The 14367-nt window shown below is 45.5% G+C and overlaps 1 protein-coding gene across 2 annotated transcripts in view; it reads left to right on the forward strand.

The window, feature by feature from the left end:
- The window catches only part of PRKCH (protein kinase C eta), a 228918-nt gene extending 217700 nt beyond the window's left edge, over positions 1 to 11218 (forward strand). For both annotated transcript variants that reach the window (XM_003831631.5, XM_063596084.1), the window contains exons 13-14: positions 7982 to 8125; positions 9927 to 11218. In XM_003831631.5, the coding sequence (XP_003831679.1) occupies positions 7982 to 8125; positions 9927 to 10073 (291 nt within the window). In that variant the 3' untranslated portion in view covers positions 10074 to 11218. The remainder of the gene's footprint in view (positions 1 to 7981; positions 8126 to 9926) is intronic.
- The last annotated feature ends 3149 nt before the right edge of the window (positions 11219 to 14367 follow it).

Consider the following 14367-nt stretch of genomic DNA (forward strand, 5'->3'; position numbering starts at 1 on the left):
AGAAAAGAGTCCCTTGATATGGGCACAGACTGTGGAGGCCACTGGTGTGGCCACCCACCCACCTGACGCCGGACAGGCCAGTCCGGCTCTGCTTCACATGTTTTCAATGACACAATGCCGTTCCTGCCAGGGAGCACTCTCATCGCTTAATGGTACTGAGTATTACAACCACATTATGTGTTTTAGTTTTTCTTATGATGTATTTTAGATATGCTTCCTTTAACTTCCACTCCCTGAACTTATTTCTCCCTGAAATTATTTCTCATCTAATCCCTCTTCTGGCCGACAGCTCTTTGAGTATTTGAAAATTTTAAGTGTCCTTCTATCTTTTCCAGTATAAAGACCCTCAGTAGTTTGAAATAAAACCAGGTGGTCAGGCTGAAGGATGCCTCGGATTTTTTCCAGCCCTATTACTTTTCTTTCCCTTCACTTAGCACCCGCACTGTATGTACTTCTCAGCCCTTCTCCTTCCATAGAATCAGAGGAAAAAGAACGTCACATGAGCCAGCAAAGAAGTACAACACAAGGAAACACACAGAGTGCGTGAATTCTCATCAGATGAAGTCCTGAGTGTCATTTATTAGGTGAAAGTAAAGTAAACTGTGTAATGATTCTCCTCACCTGTCGGTCCAAGTATCTTAACCCAGAATCCAAATAAGAAGATTGGTAGCCTCAAGAGGAAGTCTAGCGTAGGGACTGAGAGCAAAGGCCTGAGTTCAAATCCTGACTGTCGCACTCCCAAACTGTGTGACGGGTTACAGATGGGTCTGTTTCTCAGTTTCCTAATCTTTAAAATGGGAATAATAACCACAGTTGCTTTAAGGATTATATCCAATGAATTTGGAACACTTAATGCCTGTGCAACAAAAGAGTATGCAGCATACATATATAGTAGTAATGGCTACCGCTTCTTAAGCTGTAACTTGTATCAAACGGTATCATTCTCTACTCTCTCCACTCCTGCAGCTTCCCCCTTCTCAAACCAGTCTGGATACCTGGCAGGGTGGTCCATTGCCATGAGTGTGCAGGTTACTAGTTCCAGCCCTCCCCAGCAAATTCCATCCAGATCCAATCTTAGCAGGATAGAGCACCTCTCCTTCTCTTGGCTCGTCCAGTATTCCATAGCAGCACCATTCGGTATAAGAACCTAGACTTGGGAAGATTACAGTTTGTTTCCCCAGAGAGATTCAGGAAGTCTGTTGTCTGTCCTTTCCACCCTACCAAGCCCCATCCCACCCCCAGTGGACTGTCATCAGCCCCATCTTGCATTTAAATGTCTGTCACTGCCTTCTCCTATGGAAAAGTGACTTATCAATGCCAGGTCCAAGCCTGGTGTCTCTCCCATACTGTGCAGCCACATCCCTGCATGACCACTGCCCTGAGCTGGAGGGTGCTGCTAGCACAGGGTGTCTCCAGATCTCCCCAACAGCTGGTAGGAGGGGTATAAAAGGAGAAGGTTGGTCTTCATAACTGGGTCAGAATCTGCGTGTGCCAGCAGCATCCTTCAGACAGACACGCGCCTGCAACACACATGCGTGGTGTGCTTCTCGTCAGCCCCAGGTGGCCATTAGGGTCTATGGCCATGGCGAGGTTGGGCGTCATGGCTGTGAACCATACTCTATTCTGTGTCCTGTGCTCTTTCTGTGCCCTTTCTCCCCAGGACCCTCTTTAGAGCCATAAAATGCCTTTTCCCCATTTAGGATCATCACTCTGGAATATTGGCAGGAAGGTTCTGTGGCATAGTTTCCTTGCCTTCTAACTTGCCAGCATTAGCTGCTAACTCTCTCTCTGCCCTTTGTTTAAGGTCTGAAATTGAATGAATGGAGAAGGTCATTTTGTTTGCCCAACAGCCACATCCAACCATTAGGTGGAAAATACAGTGTTCTCTGGCTCCTGGAAGAAAATCTTATTAGACTAATTGCTTTATTTATGTAACTTGTCCTCTTCCTATGAAATCAGACAGACTTTGAAAGAGGAAAAAAATACTTTTAGCCATTACTTATATTTTAGTGAGTAAAGTACATTTGGGCCCAGTTATTTCAAGACTCATAATGACACAGCATTAAACTCTATAATCTGGAACATCCAACAACTCAAAACTGAAGCTGCCTCCTGTGTGCCCACAAGATGTGATAAGCACCATACCTGACACCAGATTTGCAAAGAAGCTGCTCCACTGCACCCATCTTGCTGCATTTAGTATCTCTGTTCTATTGTTAATGCAGATATAGTTGCACATTAAAACCTATTGTTTGTAGGCCGGGCGTGGTGGCTCACACCTGTAATCCCAGCACTTTGGGAGGCCAAGGCAGGCGGATCACTTGAGGTCGGGAGTTCGAAACCAGGCTGGCCAACATGGTGAAACCCCGTCTCTACTAAAAATACAAAAATTAGTCGGGTGTGGTGGCGCACGCCTGTAATCCCAGCTACTCGGGAGGCTGAGGAAGGAGAATTGCTTGAACCTGGGAGGGGGAGGTTGCAGTGAGCCAAAATTGTGCACCATTGCACTCCAGCCTAGACAGCAAGAGCGAGATTCCATCTCAAAAAAAACAAAACAAACAAAAAACTATTGTTTGTATTCTCATTTTAAGATTGTCTTAGAAAAGGTTTTCTGTCAGGAAAAAAAAGTTTTCCAAATAGGGTTTGGTGGTATGTGCCTATAATCCCAGCTACTCAGGAGGCTGAGGCAGGAGGATCACTTGAGCTTAAGAGTTTGAGACCAGCCTGAACAACATAGGAAGATCCTATCTCAGAAATTAAAAAAAAAAGCAAGAAAAAGGAACATTATTTTCCAAAGACCATTCCTCCCACTGCACTACTGGAGCCTAGGACAGTGAAGGCAGAAAGAGATCTTGTTCTCTCTTACCTGGCTGTAGAGGAACAGGGAGAGCCAGATGAGCCTCAGGGTCAAGGCTGACCTCAGAGTGTAGTCTCTCAGCAGCTTTCTATTTGTGCCCCTGCCTTTCAGTAGAACAGGATGGACTTACAGATTTGGCATTTGGGTCCCATTAGGGACATAAGCAAATAATGGAAGTATTCTGCAAAAGAATTATGCTGCCACTGTTCACAGCGGTGGGAACAGAGTGTTTAGGGACAGTCTATTCGAGCCTAGGACGGCAACAAGATATTCACTAATACTATCATTTATTGAGGCTTTCTTTGTGCCAGGCGCTTTATGTTAATTCTCTCATTGACTCATCATAACTTTTTAAAATATAGGAAAATCTTCATGTTAGAGTTGAGAAATCTAAGGCCCAGAGAAGTTAAGAAATTTGTCCACAGTCACACAGTAACTCAGTGGTGAAAGAATGATACAAACACAAGCAGTGACACTGCAGAGCCTGACCAGCCCTCCATGTCAGAGAAGCTGTTAGTTCTTTCAGCCTTCCCTGGCTTGCAGGAGGCCTCCCAGGACATTCTTATACAAACTTGGCCCAAATCCTTTACATGTCCCCTTAGAACTAGCGTCAGGAGGGAGCATGCCTGCTTGCTTTCCCCTGCAGCCACACCTCCTCTGTAGTCTGGGAAAAAAACTGTTAAGTGTCTCATTCTCGGAGCCAGGTGTGCCTCTGATTCCTTGAGTATCCTCTAGTTCAGTTCCACTGTAATGAGGGCCACAGCAGGAAGGGGAACATAAAATGAGTCCCTGAGTTCTTGACCCTTCTCTTTCCCCTGCTCTCCAGTCAGTTTGAGACTTACAGTTGGGGTAGAATCCAGATTTTCCACCCTGGTCCCCTCACTCACTCTGTGCAGCTTATAAAGTGCTTTTCTTGGCCCTAGAAAACATTCTGCTTCCTTTAGTAAATGTGTGCAGAATATTTCATGAAGTCACATTATTTTCCTCTTTGGCCGACTTTCCCTCTTGGATCACAGTCAGGGAGAAGGTCAGCTGAGGTGAGGCAACTTTTCAGTGTGACCTTAGATGTGGATGAAAGTGATGGCCCCGAGCAGCACAATTGTTAACTTACTGGCATTTGGGTCCCATTAGGGACATAAGCAAATAATGAAAGTTTTCTGCAAAAGGATTATGCTGTCACCATTCACAGCAGTAGGAACAGAGAGTTTAGGGAAAGGCCTGTGCCCAGCCTAGGATGGCAAGCTATCCACCTCCAACTCCACACATCTGCACCAACGTGAACTGAGAAAGATTTCAGGCCTGGGACTAATGTTAAATGTTCCCTTAACTCCTCATCTCCACATCACTGGACGGGGGTAGTGGTAGAAGGGCCACCCCACCACCACCACAACACACAAAGCTTCTACCCCCTTAGTATCACCCCGGACCCTGCTTCTCCCGGTCCTGGTTTCTGTTTCATGGTATTCATCCTCCTCTGGCCTCTTCATGGCATCCTCCAGCTGCCACTCTGGCTGCTTCTCACCCTACGCCAGGGGTCAGGAGCCATGAAAGTCCATGAGTGATGCCAGCCAGGTGGGAGGCGATAGGGAGTGGTGGGGCATGTGGCTGACTGGGCATCTGGTGCCCCATGAAAAGCAGCAGCCCCTGCTCAACTCCAGGCCGTTTCTATGAAAGGAGTGTAGGCCCAGTGTTCCCGAGTATCTCATTTTCCACGAGAAGTTGGAAAACCTGACTTTTCATGTGATGTGACATTTCCTAGTGTTTAAATGTTTGAGAAGTAATTAAAATTATTTCAAAACACACTATGTAGGCCAAATAAAATGTGTCTGAGACCTAGGGCTGGTATCAGTTCTAGTCTGTCTCTGTCACTTTCTACAATCTAACCTGCCCTCCCAGCTTCAGTGGTTACTCAAATTTCAATGTCTCTGAGCGTTAGATGGCCAGCCCTGGCCTGCACCCCAGATTTGCCCTAGAATTCATCTGCATGTGGGTGCCCACACCTCCAATGCAAAGCGGAGCCCATCAACCTCCCAGATTTGGCAGACTGTAGGATCTCAGTAAGTGTGAGCTATTTTTGTCTTTGTTCCACTAACAAAAATACTACTACTACTAACACTGCTACTAATACTCATGCTACAAAGAATAATCTCTTGCCCCTCTTTTGTTCCATTTCTGTTACTCAACACCACTGCCCCATCAGGCAGCCAGGGAGGACCCTGTGATCTTGGACTCTTTACTCCCATTCCCGGCAGTTAGTGGATTGTGTTCATTCTTCCACGGCCCTCTAGAATGTGCTTCCAACTCTTCCTTCCAGTTAACTAGAAACTCTCCTAGTTGCTGAACTTGTCATGTGTTCTCAGCTATTTTCTCAGCCTCTAACTGCTCACCACCAGGCGCTACCTCTGCATTTAAGATTTATTCATCACACTGTGGCTAGTGTCATCCCCTAAATTGCCATGCAGCTTTCATCACTCACCTCGGATGGATCCCAACGGCTGCCCCCGCAGTTCCTCAGCCATCCCTGCATGCCAGCTGTACCAGGCACTTGTATGCCTCTGCATTTGTGCTGGCTGTGTCCTCAGGCGCATTTTCTTCCTTCATGCCTACTATGTTAATTCTGTTCATCCTCATCTCTGGTCAAATGCCACCTCTTCCATGAGGCTGTCACTTGCCTTCCCACCACCAGCCCCAGTGTTATTTGCCCCATGCCTCTTCCAAGCTCTCACAGCACTTGATCTAAGTCTCCTTTCATTTCATCCAGCTGTGTATTATGAAGTTTGCTTGATTCTTCCCCCTTCTCTTGATTAGCTCCTGGGTGAAGAGACACTGTCTTTGTCATCTGCGTATCCCCAAGAAACCCCTAGTGTGCTGCCTTACATGTAGTAGACACCCTGAAAACCTTTGTCAATTGAATCAAAATTTGTTTGTGTGTGTGTGTGTTTTGTTTTTTCTTTTGGTTTTTTTTTTTTGTAAGTTGAGGATGGCTGCATCTAAAGGGCTCAGGCCAAGGTATTAAAAACAAAACTGCTTGGTTATTCAAAAGGATTTATCAGAACCCCAAGAGGCTAAGTATCAAGCTAGTGAAAGGGTTATTCTGCCTGTCTCCAATTCCAAGGGTGCAGTTTTTAGAGGACGGACGGTCGTGTTTGGTCTACTTGTCGTCAGGCAAGGCCTCTTCCACAGTACCCCATGGAAGCTTGGGTTCAGTGCCAGGAGCAGGGAGGAATGGGCAAGCCTCTTGGACACTGGGGCTTCAGCCACCCTGGCATATAGAGTCCCGCACTGTTTGTCTTGCCCAGAAGAACAGGCTGTACCCACCCATTCACAAGATGTCCTCTCTCACATCATTGGCAGGCCTGGGAATTTCCCACAGGCCATCTGGGTGTGTTCTGCCATCCTGTCTCCCAAGTTTTTTGCAGCATTGTTTCTTGTAAATTAGCTCTTAGAATAGCAACTGCTCTTCCATCAGGAATTGTATCCCGTTGACTTTCCTAAGGCAAGAATCTACTCATTTCTTTTTTGTAAGCATTTTCCCCCTTCCTGCCTGCATTGCACAGGCTTACTTAGTGAGAGCCCAAGCAGTGTGAACTAACTCCTAGCTCTTACAGAACTAAGTTACTTATAAGATATGCATCTCCTGAATCCCGGGTGACCACTGTAAGTGCCTGAAGTGGCAGCTGCTCTGACTGGGCCTGTGCAGCTCTGAATGCTGCATTTACTTTTGGGTCCTGCCTCCAACCCAGAACCACCTGTGGCCTTTAATTCCTGTTACTAGGAGAGAGGAGAAGCGATTAAACCCTGTCAGTATATTCATTTATTAGCTGCCCTTTGAAGCTTTTTTGAAAGCATTTTACAAGGTATATCCCATCAGGTTGCTTAGGAACTTTTGCAGCCTCCTTCTTCAACATTATCATTTTCATTTGAATCAACACTGGCAGCTTGACACCTCTGGACACCTGGCATGGCAGTGGGAGGTACCTCCAAACACTGTCTTTCCGTGTCTGCACCTTCAACAAGATTTTCTCTGTAAATTCAGCTCCAAAACAATTTTTATAAACACAGCATTACTTTTGTGTTGTTCACAAATCAGATTTGGAAAGAGGTGCTTGGGGACTGTCATGAGTCTATTTAAAGATAACCTGATTTAAATAAAAACAAAAACAAAACTTTTTATCCAAGGCAATTTTCTTTCAATATGGGAAATTAAATTAGCTTCAATGTCTTTGAAATTGAGAACCACACTCCGGCCATGAAAAGTGAATTATCCTGTACTAATCCTTGCTCAGGAAGTGATCAAAACACCTTTCCTGGCTATTTTGTGAAAGCAGATTTAGCCCAGCATATTTTGATAGGAGCCCAGCACTAAGGAAGTTTCCCAACTGATGGAAATACAGAGGATCTCTATGCACACATCGCTTAGCTGTGTGGCAGTGCTCGTTTTAGTTTTTGGTCTATGGAGCAATGGAATCTCAGTCATTGAACCTACTTCGAAACAGCGGTGGTGGGGGGAATATCTTGAAGAAAAGCCTTTCATCTAGAGCTATGATATCTTCGCTGCATAAAGAAAAGTGGCCAACTTTGTTTTTTCTAGAGCCAGGACACAGACCTTTTCAGTATGTCACCTTTGCTGCTTCTTCACACAGATCTTCAAAAATAACGACTCTCTCTCCTCTCTGTGGTCTCGTCAGAGAGCGGGAATCCTGGCCAGCTGGTCAGGTCACTCAGAAAAATGCAGCTGTTTCTGAAAGTAGCCCCATTCATAAGATGTCTGCTGCCCACAACTGCAGTGTTGGGGAAAGGCACACTGTTATAAAGAGCTTCTTTTCTTTAAAGAGGAAAGAAAAATACATGGTGTTTACAGAAAAGAAAACTGGACCCTCCTGCTTTCTTTTAGTGGCCATGTCTGAAATGGAAGTGGGAAAAGCCATAAATCCACACAGGCAATCGCGCCTTTAAGGCATGATTCATACTGACTGTGCTGCCTGTGATGGAAAACCCAGCTAGTTAAGCAAGACCTGCCAGAAAGTCTCGCACAGCTCCTCTGCCGTGGCTGATGCCTGCTGTCTTGTGACGTGCTGGTTGTATGTGAATGAATGATTGACACTTTCTCTCTCTCTCACTCAGTTCATGACCAAGAACCCCACCATGCGCTTGGGCAGCCTGACTCAGGGAGGCGAGCACGCCATCTTGAGACATCCTTTTTTTAAGGAAATCGACTGGGCCCAGCTGAACCATCGCCAAATAGAACCACCTTTCAGACCCAGAATCGTAAGTGTCCCAGGCTGTCACAGAGACTTTCCTTTCTTCAGATGTCACAGCATTCCACCAAAGTCCATAGAAGAGCTGGATGGCCCCTGTGGGTGACAGACCAGAAATTCAGCCGGACACTGCACAGGGCAGCCTCCCCTGGGGGGAAGCTGGGCTCCTTGTCCATGGGACAACAATGTCTTCATGTGTCCACATTAATTCTTACCAAGTTTCACCCCTCGTTTATCCAATCTCCAACTTCTCTCAACCTAAATTAAAATCTTGTAGGGTATAAGAGGCCTGAAACTTTCCAGGTTTCCCCAAAAGAGTTTGGCTAATTGAGAAAGTCATTGTTCTGGCCAATTTTCTCATGCTCCTTGGGGCACTTTTTGTGCCTTTTCTAAGCCCCTGAGAAAGCAGAGTGGGTAGGAGATGTTGCTCACTTCACTGAGCCTGGCCTCTTGGCTTGGAGAGCCTGGGTCTGTAATAGCTGCTGCAGCGCAGAGCCCAGGCCAGGCCAGGCTTCTTTGACCAAAGAAATACTGGGATCTCCAGGGGCTCCTCTCCAAGCTCTGCAGCTGAGGCTGGTGGCCTTCCTGAGCATGGTCCCGCTTGTGGTCTGAGAGCTGAGCTCGTGCTCATCTGTGGGTCAAGAGCTCCACAGGAGGAAGGCAGAGAAGCATGGCTAGCGATAGATCAAGAGTGATGGGGAGGCCTGGTGTGGTGGCTCATGCCTATAATCCCAGCACTTTGGGAGGCCGAGGCAGATGGATCACTTGAGGTCAGGAGTTTGAGACTAGCCTGGCCAACATGGCAAAACCCCATCTCTACTAAAAATACAAAAAAAAAAAAAAGCCTGGTGTGGTGATGCACACCTCTAATCCCTGCTACTCAGGAGGCTGAAGTAGAAGGATTGCTTGAACCTAGGAGGTGGAGATTGCAGTGAGCCGAGATTGCGTCATGCACTCCAGCCTGGGCAACTGAGTTAGACTTTGTCTCAAAAAAAAAAAAAAAAAAAAGTGATAGAGAAATATCATTGATTAAGGTAAGAGCAGTGAGATGTGTGATACTCACTTAGAAATGATCTTTGCAGCGTTTGTTTATACAGATATAAAATACTCAACTTTTAAAAACATACAGTGCACTTAATCACTAATAGCCTACTAGGCTGTTGGACACCAGGCACCCAGAGGTAAAGCCATTCCTTCAATGGTCAGCCCCCTGCCAGCGCCCCTGGGATTAGGGAGAGCATGGCCTTCAGAAGCTGGAGCCTGTAGTCCTAACTGCACAGCTGGTCCAGCAGGGCATAACGTATCTACCTAGAGAGTAAAATGACCAACAGTTGTTCCCTAAGCTCAGCACTTGCAAGAAATCTTTTGGGAAGATCTCTTCAAATGTCTAGAACTCTGCGCAAACAATAGGTAGGACAAGTGTGAACCTACCCAACCTCTGTTGACAAATATAGCTGCACACCCCTCAGCGAGGCCTGCTGTGAAATGCCACCTTGGTGAAATGAGAATGAAGGGTGAGTGAGCCAGCTGCTTTTGGATGACCAAATTAATTCCTAGCCTCCCATTAAGGCAGGCCTGCCCAGCAAGATTTTCATGGGATTAGTGAATTGGTGGTTGCCAAATGCCATAATAATGCACCATGCAGTAGACTTGCTGTAAAGCACAGTTTCATCGTAACAATAACTGTAAATAATGCTACTGAACAAGCTACAGAGTACTCCTCTGAACTCACTGGAATGGGCTATGTCCCATGCAAGATGAGTAAGCCTCAAGCGCAAAAATCTCACCCTTGTTTCCCTTTTTTTTGGCAGAAATCCCGAGAAGATGTCAGTAATTTTGACCCTGACTTCATAAAGGAAGAGCCAGTTTTAACTCCAATTGATGAGGGACATCTTCCAATGATTAACCAGGATGAGTTTAGAAACTTTTCCTATGTGTCTCCAGAATTGCAACCATAGCCTTATGGGGAGTGAGAGAGAGGGCACGAGAACCCAAAGGGAATAGAGATTTTCCAGGAATTTCCTCTATGGGACCTTCCCAGCATCAGCCTTAGAACAAGAACCTTACCTTCAAGGAGCAAGTGAAGAACTCTGTGAAGGATGGAACTTTCAGATATCAACTATTTAGAGTCCAGAGGGAGCCATGGCACTAGAAATAGTTGATAATGAAATGAGATTTTATGAAGTATACCGCTCCACCTATGAGCGTCTGTCTCTGTGGGCTTGGGATGTTAACAGGAGCCAAAAGGAGGGAAAGTGTGAAGAATAAAGTAGATCTGAGAAATTCTGAGCCAATCAGGCTTCTTAATTCAAGAGACAAACCAAGACTTTCTGTCAACTGTGCTGTGCTCTTCTTTAAGCCAATGAACCCCAATTCCTGGCAGTCTACAAGAAGTCTCTTAATGCTAATGAAGAATTTAAAGGTCTTTTTAAGGAAATGAAGGGCTTTCCAAATAGAATGATTTACTCTGAAGAAACAAACAATGGTATCTCTGAAACTCACAACCTAAAGCCCAATCTTGAAAATATGTTGTGCACCAAGACAACTGCTTCAGCTTCTTCTCTTATCCTTACTTTCTTTAATAGATATTTATTAAAGTGTCCAGTGAAAAGGTGCCACAATGCCCAGTATTGTAAACAACAGGTTTGCATTCATGAAGCTTTCATTCATTCTGGAGTCTACTAATTTACCTGAATGGTGTTTGCATTCTGTGAAATGCCTCTCCACGTTGCATATGTCACACTTTTGTCTGCACATAACTCTTTTTTCACAAGAAGGGTCACTGCCACAACAGCACAGTCAGCGGGTGAATTACAGGTGCCTGCTGCCTGCCTACCTGGGTAATCTGATCTTGTCTGTATCGCCGTGTGCTCATCACTGAAGAATTGCAGGCCACTCATGTCAGTGACCAGATGTGTGGCTTATAAACATTAGCAGTTTATTTATGTTTTAAGATGCAAAGATGTGTGTTTGATATTCACTTTAATAATTAGAAATGGATCTTGTAAACAGGGCATATATCAAAGATGACCTTATAATATGTACCCGAATATACAGTTCAAGAATTTTGTCTGACTGGAAATAAATGCATTTTGTAGCAAAAGGAAGTTTTTTGACTAGAATGATTTGTCTCCTTCCCACTAAGACAGTAGATTTCCAATCAAAATAAAACCTTGAGCAGAATGGGTAGAACTCAACTCACAGAAAAATCCTGAGAGGAGAGGTTGATGTAAGCTTCTGTGATTCTCTGAAGTAGATGTGGCCTGTGTCTTACTGACCAAAACTTCTGTCCTGAATGAGGGTGATGACTGCTAAGCATAGCTGTAACAGACCAACCTTCAAGATCTCAGGGGCTAGACACCATAAATGTTTATTTCTCATTCACATAAAGTAGCATGTAAGTTCAACAATCTTCCTCCATCTTATAACTACACCATCTGGAAAATGTAGCTTTCCAAAGTCTCCAGAGCAAGGAAGAGACATGGAGGGGGCGCCGGCTGCCTGCCTACCTCTCCTAGGAGGGACACACCTCACCTCTTCTCACAATGACTGGCTAAAACATGGCTTCCCTCTAACTACAGACGGGATAGGGGAATTATAGAGCAGCTGAGGAGTAGCTGGCTAGTACTGACAGTCTCTTCTCTGTCATAGGTTCTTTTTTTTTGCATTCCAATGCGAACCCTTACTTTTGAATGAATAGAGTAGCTAGGAACTTCCCTTTCCATTTGTATAGCACTTAGCACTCATAGTCATCACTCTCACCCACATCATGCCACTAGATCTTCATGACGTGCCCACTATTCCCACTGATGATAGTGTGAGTACTGCAGTACATACTACAAATGGCAAGAGAGGCTCAGAGAAGTTGAGTTCATTGGTTTCCCAAAGGGTTCAGGCTTGGTAAAGAGTAGATCCAAGTCTAGGGTCTAAATATTTGATGCTGTAGTCTGGGAAAGGGAAGGATCATTCTGACTTTGGGACTTTTTTGGCCTTCATAGCTCCTCTACTTTGGGTCTTCTATTGTTCTGTGGGATTGATTAACTTTTTATTATGGTTAACTCCACTCTGGTAAAGAACCACGAAAAATAAAGCATGCCTCCTGTTTCATTCACAAAACTCATTATCATAGCCACGCAGAGCCAAAACACTGTCTTTGGTAAGTCTGTGATCACTCAGCAACTTCCTTCTTCACAATTGCTTCTCAAGCCCACTACCTGGGTTCCCCAGTTTGGGTTGAGTCTATTCTTTTGAGGCTATTTATTCCGTACCTATCAAGTTATTCAATAGCTAATGTTTATATCTGAGAAAAGAGAAGATACACAGGATATTTACCTAAAGCTCAAATGAGTCTTCAATTCCTGGTTACAATTCTACTTCACATCTTTCTTCAGTTCTGCTAGACCTGGCATCCCCTTCCAAGGGATCACAAGGCTGTCTTGCCCACACTTCCTGAAGAGGGCTGGCACAGAGCAGGTAGCAAGCCATTCAGGCAACTGGGCCAGAGTCCACTGGGGCTGCTGGGTTCCCTCAGCACAGTGGGCAGCATGGAGGTCAAGACGAGGTCACATTGGGACCTTTCACTCCCTCAGGTCCATCTTAAGACATCCTCAGGCCTTATCATCCCACTGTCCTTCCCAGCCAGTCCTCATCCCACACCCATTTGCTCCTGCTCTCCCAAGCTATTCCACGCTGACCTAACTGAATTAGACACATGGCCTTGAGTGTTTGAAAGGACAATAACTTCAAGCCTTTGCTTTGGGATGTGGGTCAGCCTTTGACTGCAAAAGTTGCTTTCACTTAATGGCTAACATGTTGCATGTTTATTACATGTGAAGCCCTGTTCTAAATACTTTAAATGTATTTACTTATTCAATACCCCCCATGAGGTGGGTACTCTCAGTTTCATTGTACAGATGGGGGAAAGTGAAGTACAAGAGATTAAGTCACTTGTCTAAATTCACACAACTAAAGCAGTGGGGTCAGGATTTGGATCAAGCAGTTTAACTCCAGGGTCCCTACTTTTAGCTCAGTTCAGTGAGGTTCTTCTATGAAAGTGAATTCTATTTTTCCATCTTTGTGGGGTTGGCAGGAAGCACCAAGATAAACTGCCAGCTGGGCAGGACAGTATTAGCCCTCCCCTGGGTAGAACAATTTATCAGCAGTGGGACTGCATGATTTGCATATCAAGGGGCTGGAGCTGCTAACCCCAGTTCTTGGAACTGGGGCAGGCCAGGGTGATGCAATCAGGACTTCAACCTCCCTGAATAGGGGAAGAGGAAGTAGTCTGGTTCTCTCTGAATCCCATGAGCCCCATCTGAACCCCTGGGGTAACTTCTGAGCCTTGGTGGAGTTTCCAGTCCTTGCTCCCCTCGTAGAGGAGCCACTTCATGTTTTAGTAACTTTTCATCACCCACCCCGCCGGCTCATGCAGCAGCATCAGGAAGAAGGTGCGCAGCCTGGAACCTATCTTGGCAGCTGCGTGTTTACAGCTATGGAGCTGAGCTGGTGTAACTTGTTAGCAAAGAAAAGAGCAAAAATAGACCAGGCATGGTGGCTCACGCCTGTAATCTCAGTACTTTGGGAGGCCGAGGTAGGTGGATAAGTTGAGATCAGGAGCTCAAGACCAGCCTGGCCAACATGGTGAAACCCCGTCTCTACTAAAAAATTACAAAAGTTAGCCGGGTGTGGTGGTGGGCGCCTGTAATCCCAGCTACTCAGGAGGCTGAGGCAGGAGAATAGTTTCAACCCTGGAGGTGGAGGCTGCAATGAGCTGAGATCACGCCACTGCACTCCAGCCTGGGCGACAGAGGGAGACCCTGTCTCAAAAAAAAAAAACAAAAAAACAAAAAAAAGCAAAGCAAAAATAAAAGCATCCCATTTGTCATTTATTGATCTTAATCGAATCCTGACCTCAGATGATCTGCCCGCCTTGGCCTCCCAAAGTGCTGGGATTACAGGCGTGAGCCACCACACCCTGGATCTTAATTGGGTACACATTGCCTTGAAAATATTCCAGCCACAGATTTGACCATTTCACATGCCAACATGATAAAGCTGTTCCTTATTCCCAGGTTTGGTCATCCTGGTTGCTTAACCTAGCAATGTTGACTTAAAATGACTAGACAGCCCACAGTGATTGCCCCTGGCTCAGGGTCACACTGGGCCCTGTAACTTCTCATTTTACATCATCCAAGGATAAGACTCCAGTACAACTGTAGTAGATGTTTGTGATGAAAATGAGCCCTTTGCTGA

The sequence above is a fragment of the Pan paniscus genome, chromosome 15 (assembly GCF_029289425.2).
Source record: "Pan paniscus chromosome 15, NHGRI_mPanPan1-v2.0_pri, whole genome shotgun sequence".
NCBI lineage: Eukaryota > Metazoa > Chordata > Mammalia > Primates > Hominidae > Pan > Pan paniscus.